The sequence below is a fragment of the Microtus oregoni genome, unplaced genomic scaffold, assembly GCF_018167655.1.
Source record: "Microtus oregoni isolate MIOR12 unplaced genomic scaffold, Mior012 000014F_ref0000157, whole genome shotgun sequence".
Classification (NCBI taxonomy): Eukaryota; Metazoa; Chordata; class Mammalia; order Rodentia; family Cricetidae; genus Microtus; species Microtus oregoni.
In genome coordinates this window covers 22,970,038-22,990,349 of record NW_024543073.1, presented here as the reverse complement: position 1 = coordinate 22,990,349, position 20,312 = coordinate 22,970,038, and the positions used below count along the sequence as shown (strand labels likewise).

At 45.3% G+C, this 20,312-nt stretch overlaps 1 protein-coding gene across 1 annotated transcript in view; it reads right to left on the bottom strand.

Moving 5' to 3' along the window:
* Thbs4 (thrombospondin 4) overlaps window positions 1–20,312 on the bottom strand; it is a 45,416-nt gene that overhangs the window by 12,656 nt on the left and 12,448 nt on the right. Inside the window, exons 3-11 of the mRNA XM_041663399.1 lie at window positions 15,478–15,725; window positions 13,071–13,179; window positions 12,426–12,508; window positions 12,047–12,098; window positions 11,627–11,829; window positions 10,201–10,338; window positions 7,381–7,449; window positions 4,348–4,500; window positions 157–261 (exon numbers count right to left, since the gene is read on the bottom strand). Of these exons, the coding sequence (XP_041519333.1) occupies window positions 157–261; window positions 4,348–4,500; window positions 7,381–7,449; window positions 10,201–10,338; window positions 11,627–11,829; window positions 12,047–12,098; window positions 12,426–12,508; window positions 13,071–13,179; window positions 15,478–15,725 (1,160 nt within the window). The remainder of the gene's footprint in view (window positions 1–156; window positions 262–4,347; window positions 4,501–7,380; window positions 7,450–10,200; window positions 10,339–11,626; window positions 11,830–12,046; window positions 12,099–12,425; window positions 12,509–13,070; window positions 13,180–15,477; window positions 15,726–20,312) is intronic.

Genomic DNA, 20,312 nt, shown 5'->3' with positions numbered 1-20,312 from the left:
ATTTCTGACCTAGAGACTGAGTGTGGCTCCCTGGCTTGGTAAGTGGATACTTTGTTGACTTCATTTGAGGTGCGAACTCTACAAAATTTTTAGGTAGAACGAGTAGAGCCTTCCCAAAGCCATACAAGACAGCTTTGGAAGTGCCCTTCTTCTTACCTTCTTGCAGTTCCTGGCAGAGCACGGCAGTTCTTCGTCAGGGTAACTGTCGATGTCTATATCCTTTCCACAGACATAGCCGTCACCAGCCCAGCCAACACCACACTGCAAAGGGAGAGTCCGTTAGAGGCCTGGGAAAACAGCCCCCAAGGAGGCAGGTGACTAACTTGGTCTCTGCCCCTGTGTGAGGGTCCCCAGGCGGAAGATCCAGGAGCCTCACATCCTGGGTGGGTGGGATTTAACAATTCAGTTGTGTTAAGCATGCTGGACCATGCCTGTAACCTCAGGGCTAGGAGATGGAGGCAGGAGGATTAGAATCTGTTCAATGTCATCCTCAGCTAAATGGTGAGTTAAGAGTTACTCTGAGCTATATGAGGTTCTGTCTCCCACAAATTAAACAGGGGTTGGAAAGATGCCTTAGTTGTAGTAAGGTGCTTGTTGCATAAGCAACATTTTGGGTCCCCAGTGCCCACGGAAAAGGCTAGCAGTTGTTCATGCCCATAATTCCAGTGCTGTATAGGTGGCAACTGGAGCCTCCCTAGGGTCTGCTGGCCAGATAATCCTGTGTCATCAGTGAGCTCCAGATTCAGTAGAAAATCTGCCTCAAAAAGATATGGTGGCAAGAAATAAAGGAAGACACCTGCCTTATTTGTTTTTATGTGAACCACCCCTACAAACTAACAAACAAAGCAAGAAAGGCAGAAAACAGTTTATAGTTGTATGGGAATAGACTTAATGACTCGAAGCTCCAAAGGCTCAAAGGCAGATGGACAGAGAACGTTCCCTCTGATGCCTTTTCCTGCGGCTCAGATAAGCAAAGGCAACCCACTCTCGTGCACACGCTCAGAGGTGGTCTGTGCGCAGACACGTAGGTACACAGCCCTCTTGTCTTCTCGTTCAGCTGGCTGCACACATTTAGGTGTCTATACTCTCCTGCAGCTTACGCAAACAAGGTGACATTTTATTTTGGCATTCTCCCTGTATCTCCCCATGGACATCCATGTTGTTCTTTTGAGTGGCCACAGCTCTGCTAGAGACAAGGCTGCACTGGACAGGCCTCGACTGACTCTATTGGTTTTCCACTGCGGGCGTCAGGTTTCCGACAGCTTTGCTGTGGCTGACCGTGCTGACTCAGGTCACTTCAGTGCGTTTGTCCTTCTACGTGTGTACTCTAGCTCATGGAATTCTGGGTCCAAACATTGATTTATCAATTTAATGTGTATAGTGTGCACTTGAGAGTCTATATGTGTATCATGAATGTGCAGGTGCCCTTAGAAGCCAGAAGAGCAGACGAGGACATTAGATCCCCTAGAACTGTAGTTACAGGGAGTTGTAACACATACACACACACACGCACACACACACACACACACACACACACACACACACAGTGTTGAAAATTTAACAGAGGTCTTCCAAAGAGCAGCAAGTGCTCTTAACTGCTGGGCCAACTCTCCAGCGCCAAAGGTATTCCTAACTTGGGGTTGTGCTCCTAGTGTTCTCCACATGACCGTCCAACTCGTCTCCTCTTTTCTGAAATCAAGACCGAGGGAGCTGGGGGGCTGCAGCGTTCACCACTTTTGAGCCACAGGCTTGTATCTGAATCTGTTCTTCTGGGTCAGTTTCCACCCAAAGAAGGAAAGTTTAAGGTGCTCTATCTCTGTTTACATCCCTCTCTTTGAACAGAGGTGGTTCCCCACAGTGTGGCCAGTACTGGCTCTGTGTACCTTCTGCTCTGGGATGTCCCCTTGAGCATCCTGCTGCCCAGAAAGCCGGCAGTAAGCCTCAATCCAAAGGCGAGGTGGCAAGCAACAATTTTGTTTCAGTTTTTAAAATTACATTTACAGTGTTGCTTGGAAGGACAGGAGATTAAAAGTGTGTGTTTGTGTGTGTGTATGTGTTTGTGTGTATATGTGTGTGTATGTGTGTGTGTGTCTGTGTGTGTGTGTGTGGTTGGTGGAGGGTACCTTTGCCTGCTGAGTCATTTCTTTAGCCTATCTGCCAACAGTTTTTCTAAGGTGGATTTTCCCAGCCATTTTCTCCAGTCCTTAAGAAGACACTGCAAGGTCATCATTGTCCCTTTTCATGCAAGACTCACATGAGCTCAACCTGGGTCAGCGCCTTGACCAAGCTCTCAGAACTTGGAGCATTAACCTCAAGCCTTTCGACTTTGAGCCCTTGCATTTGGTTAATGTACACTTTTGAGTTCTCCCTTGAGTATCCAAGGTGCCCTGAGACAGAATGTTGACTCACTAAGATAGAGGGAACCCTTACTAAGAGCTGTCAGGTGTGAGGTGGGGGCCAGTGCAAGGGGGTAAGGGATGGAGGGGGGTAAGGGGTGAGGGAGGAGGGAGGAAGAAGTAGGGGTGGAACGGGGGTGGGGTGAGGAAGGACAGGGAGAGCAGAAGAAAGAGAGCAGACTGCACACAGAAAGCCTGAGAGCCACCAATATGGGTACCAGAAGGGACAGGAGAGAAGAGGCGGGAGAAAGTTGAAGAGTCAGGACCAGCAGTGTGGAACAGAATAGAATAGCAGTAAGGTGTTTTCCCGCCTGTGACATACTTGGCGCCCCAATATGTGTCCCCCTCCTCTGCTCTCCCTGTGTAGCCTGAGTCAGGCCCACCCCCGTGCCTGAGGCCCCTCCCCAGAGCCCGACCCATTCAAGGACTCCACAGCACCTTCACAGGGCCTGGAAGGTTCAGCCGTGGGTCCGGTCCTCCACTCATTTTAATGGGGAAAAAATTTCCTCTAGGAACAAATACATTTTTAATGAGCCATTTTCTGGCAGATTAAATTATTTTTGTAGTCACACGGAGTTTATTAATCCTTTACCATCTGTCGTTGTGCCTTATTACAAATTCAAAAACATATTAAGAGCCCCATCACCCACCATCCCGGAGGAGCCGTCAATTTGCTCACAGAAAATGAAAATTTAAGCACAGATATACACTTGCTTTTGAATGACTTTTAAAAGAAGTATATGTATGTAATAGCTCAGCCAACCATCAGGATTAGGGGAAGGCTTGGTTCTTTCTCTTTCTCTGACAGAGCATTCTAAGGATCTCACCCTAGAATATTGGCACTGCTATGAAGGCTGACTTTATTATACTTTTTTAAAAAAACTTTTCAATCTTATTTTCTAATTTGAAAAGTGATAAGATGACTGAGGAAGTTTCCAGCCAGAAAGATAAAGAAGTGTAAATTTGTCTATCTGTCTGTCTGTCTATCTATCTATCTCTCTATCTATCTCTCTATCTATCTATCTTACAGGGTCTCACTGTGCAGTTCTGGCTGGCCTGAAATTAACTCTCTATGACCCAAAGTTTGTGTAGAACAGGCTGGCCTTGAACTCACAGAGACCGGCCTGCCTCTACCTCCCAAGTGGCATTGTGTGTGTGTGTGTGTGTGTATGTGTGTGTGTGTGCGTGCATGTGCCATGATACCTGCCCCTGTCCTTGAGGGATATTTTTTACACTACTCAAAGGAGCTCACCATGGACAAAGCTTCCTTACTGTGTGCCTGGAGACCCCTGATAGAGAAAGAGCAACCCAAGGCAGCTGAGATGCTAGTGTGTAAGGTCCCTGAGGACTCCAGTTCTAGCTCTGGGAATGGGTTGTGGGGAAAGGTCTCTTTATAGAGGGTTCAGCTAAGAGCAGATAGAAAGACTGACCATGCACTGAGCTGTGCCTAGAGCAGGGTTGAGAGTTCTTAGTTTCCATTGTTCTTCTCATGCACCTATACACTCCCACCCAGCCCCAGAGTATGAGACCACAGTAACACAGGACGTCTAAAGGTGAGGACAGTTATCAATGTCAATTGGGATGCCATAAAGCATAAACAGAGGATAGAGCAGGAGGGGAGGGGGACTCTCCCACCTCTCAGCCGTTGACATTTTAGGCAAAATTTCCACAGAAGGCCATAGGGAACTGGTATCCTGGTAGGGGTTCTACCATCCAGTTGCCCACATGGCTGATTGCTCCTTGGCCAAGAGGTAGAGAAAGGGCAGAGATCAAGGTCAGAGGGGCCCCAGACTGTCGCTCAGAAACCTAACTGAGCCAATTATAATACATTCTGCTGGTCTGGACTACAGCTTTTACGTTTTGGCACACTTTGACCCTGAAGCAAGTAGATACCAGGGAGAGCAGTGTTTCAAAGGAAAGAGGAAGACAGTCAAGCGCATCAAGAGCTTACCACACACGTCACATCCCCCTGCCTCTCTTCAATGCACTGCGCATTCACGCTGCATGGGTTCAGCTCTGGGTTCCTGCAGTTTCTTTCAGCCTTGCAGCCCCTTGTCTGGTCGCCAGTGTACCCTGGTTTGCAAGGCCCACAGCGGTAAGATCCCTACAAGGGACAAAGATGAGATGCTAAGCCAGAGTTGGGTGAAGATCATTTGTCTCCACTCGGCGGTATGAGGCTCGAGCATAACGACCCATAGGTTTCTGCTCACATGTGTGTCTCATAACCTCCCGTGAATGCTGGGAAACCTGCCACCAGGTGGGAAGCTGCAGCTGGACACACAGCCATTAGAGAACCAGGACTGGAGGTGGAGAAGGCAGGATGGTGACTTTCCAGTACCACCGCAGGAGTAAAGGGGAGAGGCTAAAGGTTGCAGTGAGGTGCTGGGAGGCAAAATGACAGAGCTCACTCTGGGGATAGGGGTTTGGCCTGCTTAAAAGGGTAAGTTAAAAAATAACAGTTCCTTTGGCTTCTATACACACGGTGATGGCTTGCCCTGAGAAGTTCTGATGAGGTAGGTTACCTGGGAAGAACCAAATAAGCTGTTGGCTCCACAGAGCTCTTCACAGGGCTAACCAAAAAAAAAAAAAAAAAAAAAAAAAAAAAAAAAAAAAAAAAGAGGACTTTTTATTGTTGTTATTATTATTGAGACAGGGTTTCTTTGTGTAGCTCTGGCTGTCCTGGAACTCACTCTGTAGACCAGGCTGGCTTCAAATTCACAAAGATCTGCCTGCCTCTGCTTCCTAAGTGCTGGGATTAGGGCGTGCACCACCCCTGCCTGACTTAATTATTAAAATATATCAATACACACAATTTTCAGAGTTGTTTTTAATATCCTTGATCTATTTCATGTGTATGAATATTTTGCCTGCACATTTGTATGTGCACCACACGCATGCCTGGTGCCTCCAGAGACTAGAAGAGGGTGTCAGGTCCTATGGAACTGGTGTTACAGATTGTTAGCCTCCGTGGGGATACTGGGAACCAAATCCTGGTCCTCTGTAGGAGCAGCGAGTGCTCCTAACCCCTGAGCCAGTTTTCAGCCCCTCAAAGTGTTTTTCTTATTAAATATTTTCAGTTTTATTGAGATTCAACTAGCAAATAAAAGTATATACATTGTGGGTTTCTTTGGAGGGAGGATGTAGAGTGCCATGAAGTGTGTGTGGAAATCAAAGGGCAGCCTATGGGAGTCAATTTTCTCCTTTCACCAGGTAGGTCCCAGGAATCGAACACAGGATGTTAGGCTTGGCAGCGAGCACCTTTGCCTGCCAAGCCATCTCGCTGGCTCAGAAATCGTACTTACTTAAACTTTTCAGTGCGATATCTACACTGTGAAGTAATTACCACAGTTAATTTACACAGCATGGCTATCACCTCATTGTAATGACCTTTCTTTGTTTTGTTTTTAGGTCTTGAACTTTGGGCGAACCTGCTGCCTCAGGCCCCTAGGTGCTGGTATTACAAGTGTGGCCTTCACCCTTCATTTTGAATATTTATTTTACACATAAATACATCACTTAAGTATGGTCAGCACAACTGCATGATGGCACCTCAGAGTGTATTCACCCACGAAGTTCAACTGACTGGCTAATCGACAGTTAGCTAATTTTAGTGACTGTTGACCTTTTGACTGTCAAGGCTGATGTCCTTTCATCAGTGATTTTTGGAATAATCTGTCAGTTTGTTGGGCATACTGTCAACTCCTTCCTTTTCATGGCTTCTGCTCTTTTTTCTCTTGCCTACCCCCTCATCTTGGGGTTCTCTGGAATTCTATCCATTGTCCGCTTTTCCTCTCTCTGGTGGCTTCTGTAATTACCTTTATACCAAGCTTTGTCCTGGAAAAAAATCTAAAAGGCATAAGTACCACTATGTTCCCAAGCGGTCATAGCATACTGGCGAATGCCTCAGGCTTGACAGCAGGACCGGGAACCTAAGGAGATGTGTGGCCTCAGCGTAATTGCGCAACATCCCTGCGCAGCAGCCTTAGTCCATAAACTGGGCACCAATACTACTGTCCACTCATCGGGCTCTCTTGAGAACTAAAGGAAGTGATGATGTTTATAGAGGACTTCTGCTTGCAAGAGAATGAGATGGGAGTTAACCAGCTTTCCCAGAGAATTATGGTGCGTTAGAAAGACGTCCTTTTGTAAACGTTTTGGTAACCGAGAAGATTCAGGTTATTCTTTTGTTGTTATTCTACTCTGCTCCATCTTTAATGTTCACACAGTTAATAGAAACTTCTGGAATAAAGCCTGTGCCAAATTATTCAAATTACAGACTTCCCTAAGTGCTAAGCATTTAAATTAAATGCAAATGACTTTTTGAAAATTTTTCTTTAAAAGAAATAAAAAACTACTACTGTTTGATGATCCCATAGCTACCAGTAAAATCTGGAACCATTAACAGAACCTAACAGGCTCTTCAGGTGAACCATGCCGAGCTTCACCATCAGTTTCACTGGCTTTGGCATCCCCGAGCAGACCCAGCTCTTGGTGTATAATATGAGGCGTTTCCAGGAGGGTTTAACCAAGGAAGGTAGCCCAAGTCTGAGCCTCAGGGGTTCCATCCAGGAAGGTGGCAGAGGACAGAGCTACCTGAAGGCCTGCATTTTTCCATCTTTGCTTCCTGCCTGTGGGCACATGGCGACCAGCTGCCACACGGCACAGAAGAGTCTTTGTCATTGCCACCCCTTTCCTGCCACAGTGGATAGGAGCCCAAAGAAGCTTTCCTTCCTTAGCTGGGTTTCGACAGTGATGAGAACAGGAACTAATTGTCAACGAACAGAAAAATTTGACAAAGGATGAAGAACTTGGCTTTTTAATATAAAAACGAATTCTAAAATAACTCCTTCAGTAAACAGGCTTTCAGCACAGCCTTGCCCTCGTTCTACCACGAAATGTTACATGTGCATATGGCCTGCGTGTTTGGAGCTATGATCTCCACACCCACCCACCCACCTCTGAACCTGCTATGAGAAACGCTTACCAAAGTGTTGATGCAGACAGAGTTCAGAACACACGCTCCGTTTCGACACTCGTCAACATCAGTGCACACCTAGGTACGAAAGTTCAAAGATATCTCAGACCACTGCTTAAACAAGAGAGGTGCAGGGTTTTCCTGTCTTGCCACTTCTGGGTGGAGACTCACGGGTAGGATGTCAAGGGAGGATTGATGTTGTTCCCTAGGCGTTTGCCCACTTAATCTAACTGCAGATGCTAACTGTCCTCACACAGTTTAAAGCCATTCAGAGAAGACGACATAAATTATCTACTCCAGGGTCTTACGTCATATTTCCTTTCCTTCCTGCCCAATATCCAGCATACTTCTGAGGATGCCCATCTCCCTTCAATTCTGGAAAGTTCTCAGCTTCCCTCCAGTTCTGCTATTTCCAGTCTGTCTTTGGGTCTACCATCAGATAAAACATGGGTGTTCCTGTAATGGTTCCTTTAGGCCCATGGCCTCTTGCTTATCCTATGTACTGTCACTAAATTCTGAGAGGTGTTTTCAGACTCGCCCCTTAGCTTGTGAACTGCAAGTTAGTGGGGTCTAATCTGTTTCACCCTTTGAGTGAGTTTTTAAAAACTGTTTTTTAACCATATACTAAGTATGCATAATGAGTCTCATTGTGACATTTTCATACACATGTCATCTATTGAGCTATTAAATTCAGTGGTTATACTTTTAATTGGTAATACCCCTTTTCCCTTTCCTAAAAAGATACATTTATTGAGCTTTTTGTTTATTTATTTCGAAATATTTTTAATATAAGTAGAATTACATCACTTCCCTTGCCTTTCCTTCCTCTAGCCCCTCTAGGGTACCCTCCCTTAGACATTCCCATGGCCCCTATTCTCAAGTTGATAGCTCCTTTTTCTTTGATTATATTTGTTACAAGCACATATATGTATGCATATGCATAAGTATAAATAAATAACTCCTGTATTTATGGCTCAGAGAACATCTGAAAAGAGGGGATGGAAGTATGGTAAGAGCCAGGATATTATGAAATCATCTGTGGAAACAGTTTCTCCTAGAGATGGCTGCATAAACAAGACCAGGAGAATAGCAATATCGATGGCTATATTACCATGGCAGGGAGGAAATTCCGTGGGATCCTACCCCTAGACAAAGAAGCAAGGGCCACCGCTGACTGATGGGAGAGGAATGAGCTTCTCCCAGGTGTGCGTCCCATTATCGATTGTTGGGTGCAGAGTGGTCAGCCTTAAAGCCACATACACACAAACTGATAATAGCTTCATCTGAATACTGCTCACACTGGTCTGTTTCCCTAACAGTACCCTTTCCTTTCACCATAGCACGGGTCCTTTCTATGTGCTTTATGAGCATCATGTTCCTTCATCACATCTTTGTAGTAGCCCTGATTTTGCCTTTGGGCAAAATCCCACTGGCCTTGATGTTGGGTGTCTGCACACTCTGGTGTGCTTATTGGCCACAGCTCTGCGATGTTACTGCTTCAGGAAGGTTTTATGCTTTATGTTAATAGTTATGTTTTATGCTAATAACTGTTTTAGAGGCAACACAGACTTGGAGTTTTTAACTGTAAATGGTGTAAACTTGGTGCTGTCCTGCATGGTAGGCAATTTTTACCTCTGTCAAGTGTGTCCCAAAGCTGAAGTCAAATGTTCTTGCTCCTTTGAGCTACTGATGTTTGTCCATCTCTGTGTCGTGGAGAGGGATGCTCTCTATGCACCTTAGCTTTACATAGGATAAATACATACAGACAAGGTCTCCTGAGTTCATGATGCGCATGAGCTGGTGTGCTGACACCGACGTCCCTGACAGCCTAGAAACACTGCCTTCCTTGATTTCACTGTCCTTGGCAAGCGATTAAAATTTATTATAAAATTCCAGCAAAGTGATTCCTTCATACACACACACAGTTAGGGTTAGAAATCCATATATATATATATATATATATATATATATATATATATATATTCATAGCCAGACATCTACTGGGAAGTGTTCCTTACCAGCTTATATCAAGCATTTTATATGACATTTTGTCTATTTTCCTTGGCTTAGTCTGAGAGATTTTGTTCTTAGAAGAGAAGCAAAACTTGGCTCATTACCCGCTGGCTGCTTGTCATTCCTCTGTCCGTTGCTTTCTTTTTCTAGCCTGGAAAAGGATCCCCTCCAGAATGCTTTGATAAGCAGCAAGGAAATAATGACCCTCTTGCCCTTCCTCAAAGCTAATCACTTCCCTAAGGTAGTAAAATATATTTATAGACCAACCATCTTTAAGGGCTGAAAACATCAAAAAGTATTTCTCAGCCAGTCGGTTAAATAATGACCAGACAGAGTAGAACATTTGGAGATAAATGGGGACTGTCATGCCGTACTGAGGTGCTTTCTGGCAATTTACAGCTTACATAAGGAAAAGGGTAGGCGTCCTCGGGGATTATCTCCACTCCTCAAACCCTCTCATCTTATAGCAGCCCTGTAAAGTGATCTCATTTCCCCAAGCTTTGATTTGCCTCTCCGGTTCTCAATTTATTCCGCAGGACAAGATATCCAAAGGCGATCAACAGAGGAAGTTTGAAATCACACCGCACATCTGCTATTCCACATTTTCTGCTTTCCCAGCCATACTCTGTTATCCCAATCTTAACAGCTTCGTCCTTCCAGACTTTAGGGCATACGCTCCCAGAAATGAGTCAAAAATCTCCCCTATTGGCTTGCCGTATACCACGATACGCCACCAGGCACTGGCTGCTCAAGGTAGTAAAGGGTTATGCTGGGAAACTGGGGAGTTGTCTGAAATGAAAAGTTCTGTTCACAAACCTGCTTGTTTGTCTTAGCAAAGTTGACCCCGACGCCCTGCACCATGGGCCCCGTGAAGCCTACTGGGCAGGCTTCGCATCTGTAGCCCGGAGCCAAGTTCACACAGCGCACACCTGGATAGCAGGGATGGTATTTGCACTGGGGAAAGAAAGTGTTCAGTCTTTAGTTCTGGAACTTTCCATTGTCTACTTGCACATGCTAATTTACTCCTTTATATTCTGGGTGCAAAAAAAATAATGACAAAAGGAAATTAAAAATTTTCAATTTCACAATTATGTGTTGAATCCCTCATTCCTCCAGTTTGGGTTGCCCTGTTCACTATGTTACAGACAGTGTCAATATCAAAATAGTCTTTAACCAGTCTCCCTCCCTACCCCCCTGCCCCCAACATTCCAACAATTCCCTGCATCAGTCAGTAGGGGGCTTTCAAATGACCCCTATTTAGCAGGGTGGATCCTTTCATGAAAGGACCTTGGGAAACTGAGACAGGGCAGGGAGTTTCTACAACTGAATAGCATCCTTCAGGGAGGGGCTGCCTCCCTGCCTTCTCCAGTCCAGGACTGTTCTGAGGTCACTTAAAAGATGCAGCCTAAGAGATGGGTTCTGATATCTATTTTTTTTTAAAAAGAAAAAAGCAAACTTTAACTAATGTAAAAAACATGAGCATTTCCTGCCCTTTCAAGAAGGAGGAAAATCCCAGCTCACCGATAGAAACCAGATACAGTTCTGCAGAACATGTGCGGTTATCTGTTCTCCAACTTGGGTCCCCTGGAGACCAGCCTAACTTCGTATTACTTGGGGAAGTGGTCAGCCAAACTGATGTTAGCCTGAAGGACCCACCTGAGAGGGGCCGCCCCTCAGCTTCTCTCTTCAGCCTTCTTGTGGGTCCAGGCAAAGGCACATTTGGGGCAGTTTTGCTACCAGCTATGGACACCGATACAGGACCAGACTCGGGGCTGGGTGACGGTTCTGCTAGCTTCCCCTGAAGCTCTGTCTGTACCGCCTGCATGCTCCTTAACGGAGCTGCTTGCTGTAAGATTCCCTCTGCTCTTGTCTTCTAAGAAGCTCAAAGAAAGCTACCACAACTTCTGGGACAAGGACCCTTATACTGACTGATGTGAGCAAATTTTTAATATAGATTTCTAATCTAGATTGTGTCAGAGAAACAATCAACACAGCTGTTGGAGTGGGAAGTAGAAACTTCAGCAGTGTAACAAGGTGGCCAAGTAAAAAGCTGGAAACATGGACAAGGTAACAACCATGGCCACAATTGTGTGTTGTACCTTCCTGCTGCAACCCATGGTATCTTGGGGACTCCAAGCATCCGTAAGGAAGCAGTTCTTTGGAGCTGGAGGACAACTCAGGTGGCCCCTAATCCACAGGGAGAGGCCCCGGGGAGCCCCTCTCTGTCCGGTGGAGCCTTTACCTCATCAACATCAGAGCAGGTGATCCCGTTCCCTGTGTATCCATCCGGGCAGGGGCCACACTGGAAACCATCCCTGGTGTCTGTACATCGGACGCCTCGGAAGCAAGGGTTGGAGTCACAGCGGCGTGTTGGGCGAGTTGGGGGTGCAGGAGGAGCGATGGGCACCAGTGTGTTTGGGGTTGGGGACTGAAAGCTCAGAGGACCTGGAAAACAAGACCAGTTCAATCCACAGGATTATTAATTCATGTGGCATATATAGGGTACACAACAAAATTTGGCTTCCTCAGGGACTCCCCTCCCGCTCCCATGGATTCTTGCGCAGAACGACCAGAAGCTACAGTCGTGTGGCCGCACTTCAGATCCTTAGTCTGCACCGCAACGCCCCACTCGGAACGCCCCGGTCACCACAGAAGCACTTACCACAAGCCTGGCATTCAGCGATAGTGTTTCGCAAAAATGATGTTTCCTTGACCTTTAGAAGCAGAAGGAAAATATTGCAAAGGAATACTTGATATAAAGCAAAATAAAAGCATCCTTGTACAACTGTCCAAGAAAGATTCCCACAGTACTCAAGGAGCCTGCGTTGGCTCCCCCACTTCCTTGGCTATGGAGGCTCACTGCAAGCATGCTGCCATTTACAAAACTGAGCCTTGGGCTGGTGGGCTGTGTGGAGCTATGTGAGGTGTGGCTCAGGGCAAAGTCCCTCCCTGCCTGTGCGGGCCTGCCCCTCCTCCTACCAACACAGAAAGTTGCTATTATAATATTCAGGCTTGACTAGTGATGGCCTCTGTTTTCTTACCTGCTGCCTCAGAAGATCCTTCACCTCTCCAAGAAGTTGGTTTAACTGTGTCATTTGACCCAAGAATTGTCGATTGAAGTCTCCTGTAGGAACAGCCAAAGGTGAGGAACATTCAGCCAGCATCACTTGGGTTCTGCACTACTTGATATATGCTCTGCAATACTGTATCACCAAGTTACATCCCTAGTCTATGGCTTTTCTCAGGCAGGGTCTTACTGTATAGCCCAGGCTGGTATCAAACTGGCAACCCTCCTGCCACAGCCTCCTGAGTACTGGAAATACAGGCATACACACCTCCATGTCACGTTGGTGACACTCATTTCTAAGTGAGTGAAAATCGCTATGACAAGATTATTAAACACTTAGAATATCTGAATTCAATTTATGACAATTCATCTAATTCTTCTAACAAAATAATGGAACTGGTGCTGCTGGTTGGTCTGAATTTGTGTGAGTTAGCAAAATAAAAGAGTAGCGAAAAGATTCCTTGGCCTGGGCTTTTCCCAAGAGCCTGATTTGTACAGATGCACTCTCTGGGGCTGCCACGTTGCCAGCACACATCTGGGCGAGGGGACCCAGCCCCTTTAGGGACCTGGACGTGTGTCTGTGTTGCTGGGTGTGTGTACACTACCCGGAAGCCCACACCTGTGCTTGTGGCAGCCAGAGGCTCACTCTGCTGCAGGAAACAGTCTTGTAGGCTGGCCACCTGGAAGAGCGAGCCACGCACCACCAGCTTCAGCTCTTCCAAGAAGTCCTAGGAGGAAACAAAAACAATTGCATGCATACCACAGATCACTGCCGCTGTCCTAAAGCCAATGTGCCTGCAGAAGCACACGTTGCTAACAGAGTAGCCCTGTGTACTTGACACAGGCATTTACATCATTTCTGTAGGTTCACATTTCCCCGAAAGCCTTGTGTGCCCCACCTTTGGGACTGAAGCGAGGGTGAAAGTAGCCAGTTGCCTAGGAAAACACTGGCATCTGAAAGGGTGTTTTCCATCACAGTCAACATGCCAGCCTGTGGCAGGAGCCTCTCAAGGACTGCCTGGAATTTGCTTATAGAGTTTAGGTTACAACAAAATAATGATTCAGTTTGCAGCAGGGCTGTTCTTAGGGTGTCTGGGCTCCAGGTTGTCACAGCAAGCTTTGACTTTCTTGGCTACGAGAGTGAGTAAGGCTATATTCTGAGATCACCAGGAACTTGTCACGGAACTGCCACGTTCCTTCTGTCAGGCTCTCCTTGTTGGCCACAATGTCAGTCTCCTGACTCTTTCATCTTATACTCAGGGATTCTATGTGACTATGACAAAAAGTTCATGTCAGCTGCTAACGTGTCGTGATCACCGTTGTCTTGAAAATTAAGCATTTGTAGAGCAATTCTGGTTTTAAAATTAGTCAAGATTCAACCCAGTAACACGTACTGAATTGAATGTCAGGCTGTGTGGATCTGATTTTGATGGTGTCCTCAATGTCTACAACAAGTCAATTTGTTGACTAACTGGACAGTGTGACCACGGAGACCAAGGCTCTAAGGTCCCTGGGATGGTCTAAGAAGGCAGAACTTTGGGGAAAATTCCGAGTATAGTTTGTGTTGACCTGGGGTGACTGGGTCCTGACTTTTAGCAACTGATCTGATTGTAGACACCAATTTTTAAAGTGATCAGCGGCGGAAATGTGACTGTCATTCACTCTTGGGTGATTTGGGGGCCTCGGAAATGAAGTCAATCACGTATTTCTAGTCATTAACTGTCTTCTCTATATAAATTTAGACATTTTTTTATAACTTACTAAAAATCAGAACAAACCAAAAAATTCCCGGTAGATTTCAACCTTTTTGGAATTTCTGTTTAACAATGCTTTCCAACACGCATGGACCAGCTTAGAGTTCTCACATCACCACCTAAAACATTACTGCAGTCCTACAACCGATGGAAACCTGTGTCTCTCCCCCTGCCTCTGCTGGATGTAGACAGCGCATACAACAAAAAAACCAAATGGAAGTGTAAAATGAGTGTGGAGGCCCAGGAGACCACGACATGGTATCCAAACAGAGGAATCTGGTGACTGGTGCTGGTGTTCCTTCCTCTACCAGATCAAGAACTGTGACTAGAGCTAAACCATCACAATGGACAAAAAAATGGCCACCAGTTCTTTATAGGAATCAAAGCATCTCACAGCTAAATACATATATACATACATAACACACACATGCATACAATACATATATACATACATAACACACAAACACATACAATACATATACATATATAACACACATACATATATGCACACATAACACACATATATGCATACATAATACACATACATATATATACATAACACACATACATATACACATACATAATATACATATTACACACATATATACATACTACATAATACATATATACATACATACAACAAAAAATGAAAAAAGTGACAATTTCTATAGCAGGTTTGGTGATAGGACAACTAAAAACTCCCACCAACATGGCATAAAACAGAAGACAGAGTTGGTGAATTTTTTGAGACTTCATTGAACAGAGCCATCATTAAGCTAATCTTTGTTAACAAAAGAGCCAATATTTATGGGAAAAAGATGTTTCTTGTGCTTGGTAATTCTCAACCATTCCTGGTTATTTGCATCAAAATAATAAATAATAACTTTAAAAAGGAATGAAAATACATAATTCTATTAGATAAAGATAATTTAATTAATTTTTGCTACTCCTTTTAAATTTTAAAAATTGTTTGAAAAGCCATTTCCCAACAATCTACTTATTTCTCCAGACACAGAAGCTCTCAATTTTGACTTTCTATTAAATATGAGTTTTTAAAAATACTGATGCCTAGACACCAGAACTTCATGTTCTGATTTTATTTTTCTTGGGGGCAGGGCTAGCTAACAAATGTTTTACAATTCCACAAGTGACTCTAATACATAGCATTGGACCAGCAGCGATGAGCTGATATGGCTTCCTTGCCACAGGCCTTTTTACCTGGGGCCATGGAAGCCCATTTTCCACCTTGGAGAGTTATTTGTGGGTTCCTACCTGTGGCTTCCTCTGGAATGTTCTCAGTTCAATGGACTCCGGGTTCCGGGCAAGGCCGGAAAATGCTCTGGGGAGCCCGCGCACGGAATCCACCTGGGTGCAGTCTAGGTAGAGTTCTATGGAGCCAGCCTCTCTCTGCAAATTGCTCAGTCTCAGGAGGATCCTGTGGCGCCTCCCATCAGCTAGCTGCAAGTTGTTGAAAACCACCAAATGGATCTTCCCATCCTTCTTCAGGTAGCGGAGGATGGCTGGAGCCAAAACAAGCAAAGACGAGATGAGAGGAAGGGAGGCGGTTCTGGCTAACTGACCTTCTGGTCTGAGGGCTGGACCACTGGACAGAATGTGGGTGGTAACCGCAAATACTAAGTAAGTTACCACCTTTTGTGTGCCAGTCGCTATCATTGGCATGGTGCGGTACCATCAGGTGACCGTCCTTCCTTCTGGGGGTGTTTCGCGAGGATGGAAAAACAGAGGGTGCAAGCAAATCCAAAAATAAACACTACAACTTTAATGAATAGACAGAGCCTTCCCCCATCGGAAAGTCAGATAAAATTCACGAACGTTCCTAAAGGTATGCATTCAGTAACTCACCAAGCACAAGTACCGGCGAGCTCTTCAGGACAATGAGTGCTGTTCTCGGTTGCTGTGATGGCGTAGGGCAACCCTATGAGACTAGAATAAGCATTGGGGCAGCGAGCGAAGCTTAGATAACCGAAGGAGCTTGCTCAGATCAGTGTAAGCGGCAGGACTGAGACCCGAGCCCCAGCGCTATGTGTTTCAGGGCACAGCTAGGGCTTTGTAAGTGTATCTCACATCACACTTTAGATGTAGCATTGGCCCCTCAGCAACCCATCCCTAACAGTCTAGAAAACAGAGACATACGACCGTGACCTTCCTTTCTGTTCTCCCAAAGGCAGACCTATCCATCTTACTATGCACTGACTAAAGAATTAGAATTTTCTGGCTTTCAGCTTTGCATTTTTGTTTTCCATTGTCTTGAATATGCTAGGACCTGAGCTAAAATCTGATCCTGAAAGCCAACCTTTTGTGAGTGAAGAGTTGCTGCCTGAGTTTTTCTAGAAAGACGAAAATGATTTGTTTCCAAGATCTTGATGAGCCTGCCAAGATAATTCCAGGTGCCCGTGTGCGCGCGCGCGCACACACACACACACACACACACACACACACACACACACACGGGGAGAGAGAGAGCACTAAAATTAAATTCAAACCAATATTTTAAGAAGGAAAGAACGTTCATTTCAGGGCCATAGAGATGACTCAGTGGATACGCATTCTTGTTGCCAAGACTGACTTGTATTGTCAAAGTGGAGAACCAATTGCTACAATTATTTTCTATTGATGTACATGCATCAGCACACACAATAAATGATGAAATGTAGTAAAAAAAATGTTAAACAATATTCATTCAAAATCTTTCTGTTAATGAACACTTTGCACAGCATGTGCATCTGAGAACGATGGGCTCCTTGGATTGAAGCACAACCCTAAACCAAGTCCCTGTGAGATAGTTCCGGAGCTGGGCAGACGGCTCAGTGGTTAGGAGCACCGGTTTGGGATCCCAGCACCCACATGACAATTCATGACTCTCTGTAATTCTAGCAATGGAATTCAATGCCCTCTTCTGGACTTTGTGAACGCCACAGGCATACATATGGTGCATATCCATACAGATAAACACTCACTCACAGCAAATAAAAGTAAACCTTTATAAAAAATAAAAGTTCTATACAAAAAGAATAAAAAGATGTTCTTGGTATTTTATTGAATAAAAAGCAAAAGGAAGCTGCAAGTATATCATCTTTCAGAAAATGTATATATATATATAAATGCATATATATATATGCATCATTCCAGAGAAAATTGTCAGTGCTAGTTGCATAATTTCAGAGTGTCTCATGAATTTTTTTCTTTTTTGTTCATCTTCAGTACCTAAGTTTTCCACAAGAAATATCCACTATTCAGATTTAAAAAAAAAAAAACCATGAAAGTGGGGCTGACAGGATGGGTCAGCCGGTAAAGGCACACACTGCTGATAACCTGAGGACCCAGGCTGTGGAGTGTGTGCACATGCACGCACACACACACACATACACACATCCCAAAATGTAATACATTTGTATTGAAAGTGGAAACTAAAAGCTAGTACACACATCTCAGTCCCTTTTGCTGTTGACCCCTGTGATCTGTGGGAAGGAACTCGGAGTGTCTTTCCTAAGTGCCTGTTCAGAAGCCTGGAGATGCCAACTCAGACCTGTCACGGAGGCCAGCTAGCCAACAAACTACGATGTCGCCATGTTGCCAAAGGAAATGATATGTGCCCGCGCCCGCATTATATTTTCTAGGTTCAATGTTTGACCTCCTTTGACCTCCTCTGCTAGCTTTGCTTTTCCATTTGACAACTGTGTGGAGAAAGGGACAGAACTGGCATCACGTTCTGTGACATACAGATGCCACGCAGGGCTCTGACAGAGCTTTTCTTATGTCCGCATGGTCAGCACCGTGTGTGCTTCCTGTCGGAGAAGACCTTGTAAGAGCTTCACCTTCTGTGGTAGCTCAATGCTAAGTTCCCTGAAGTATTGATAAGACTTAATAAAAGCAAGAAACATGGTCCGAAAAGACAGAAGCCGATGACTGCACATGGGGAGAGTCTCCCTCCCTTTTCCTATGGTCTCTTTCCTTTCTCCAGAGTTTGAGTCACTGCCCCTGGGAAAAGGACGAAGATTTACTTCTAATCTCGGATGCAACAGAATCTTCACCTCTTTATTTCCTATTTACAGCATCACAGACTAGTTGAAGATAATGGCTACACAGCGGGAGTCGGAGACGTACGGTAGCTAAGAGAGGAAGAGCAAACATAAGCACCACTTAAATTTTTTTTCAGATTTCAATTACTTCACTGCTTAGAGCAATTTGCAAATACCTGGTGTTTTACAAGCCCATAAAAATGCCATTTGTCTATTAAACTTGAATTAGGTCATACACAGTTTTAGCCAACAGGTTCTCGGTAGAACGGCTACTTCTCCCCGTACTTACAGGTTAAGAGCCTAGGCTTGCGTTTAAGACACAGAGTCAAACAAGCACTCTCAGTTTTCCTCCCCAAAGTAAGATCTGTTTGGATTTCCAAGGAAACAGTGCTTAGGCACAAGGCCACTCTTAACAGACCTTCGCACAGCACGTGGGTCATGGTTTATTTTCCCAACTGGATAGTTGTGAGGAGTTTTATAAACAGTACCCAGTGGGGTAAAGGCTGTCAATATGAACTTTCAGGGAACAATCAGATGACGTCATTTAAAGCTTTCCACACAAATAAAAGCTGACAGAGTGGCCCTTCCCAGTCCCAGCCCACAGCAAGCCCTGCCTGTGTGCCCAGCCCCTCCTGAAGGAGTGCTGTATTCGGCCTGTGTTTCTGTGCCTATGCAATCAAGTCTCCCAAATGACACATTCCCTCAAGGACCTAAGACTTGTGACAAAGGGGGAAAGGAGGTGTGTGTGTGTGTGTGTGTGTGTTGAAACTTTCACAGTGTCTGTTAGAAAAATTATCGAGTGCCTTAATGTTTACCATTCTTCATTCTTGATCCAATAATTTTGGTTTTTCTTATGGCTTTCATTTTTCTCTTTTATGGCAAACTCCTTACTTCACTGCCTTCATGTTTTTATATGATATCCTCTGAGTCCTTAGCCCACCCCAGAAGACAGTCAGCTACTTACTGGGAAAGTCAGCTTGTCCTCAGCAGTCACAGAGACCCTGCAGCCTCTGGGTGGGTACCTCTGGACCTCCCCAGAGGGAGAGAGCATGCAAGCTCCCTCTTCTCAGAGCTCCTGGCATGCGGAAGCCAGCCCCTGACACCGGAACACCACACCTCTGCCAGGTCAGCACTCCAGGGAAAGTTCCCTGTGTGCATAATTCTGTTTCTCCAGCTGCAGAGCCATCGGTTCCCATGCTCAGCACAGTCTTGGTGTTCCACTAATCCTGCTGCCTGGTACAAAAGACACAGCCAGGCAGACTTGGAAGCTGCAGGCAGATGCCCCAGTGGCAAGTGAACTCTGCCTCCTCTGCTGCTTTTCTGAGTTCCTCTCTTAGGCCTCTGGCTCACCCTCTCATCGTTGGTCTTTTTGTAGAGTTTTGGGATGGGAAGCCTGAGTTTTCTATAGGATGTTCTGATCCTATCCTTCCCTCTTGTATGTATGCTTGGATTTACTTATATGTGTGTGAAGGTTTTGCACAGATGTAAGCTATCTGCTCTGTATTTGTGTGTGGCCCAGGCAGAGGACAGAAGAGGGTGTCAGATGTCCTGGAACTTCAGCAAGGGACAGTTGAGAGTTGCCAGTTGGATGCTGAGAAGGGATTCCAGGGCCTCTATGAGAAGGAGTGCTCTTAACCACTGAGCCGTGTCTCCAGCCCAGCTCTTGCCTGTTTAAAGCAAGCACAGGGATGAGCAGGTGAACGCCTTCAGTAGCTCCCGAGGGGTTTTTGTTTTATTTTGTTTTCATTTTTTGAGACAGGGTTTCTCTGTAGCTTTGGAGCCTGTCCTGGAACTCACTCTGTAGACCAACTGGTTTTGAACTCACAGAGATTCGCCTGCCTCTGCCTCCCGAGTTCTGGGATTAAAGGCATGCACCACCACCACCTGGCTCCCTAGTGGTTTCTGATCAATTCTAAACTCTTTATTCGAGGACAGGTCCCAGCATGATCATCGCCTTAATTTCTTTCTGCATTGCCAAGTCTGTTTCCTCCTCATGTTCCCTGTATCCGAAAAGAACCATCGTCACCCACGATCACACCTTTTAAAAAACGTGGAGGACGTTTCTCT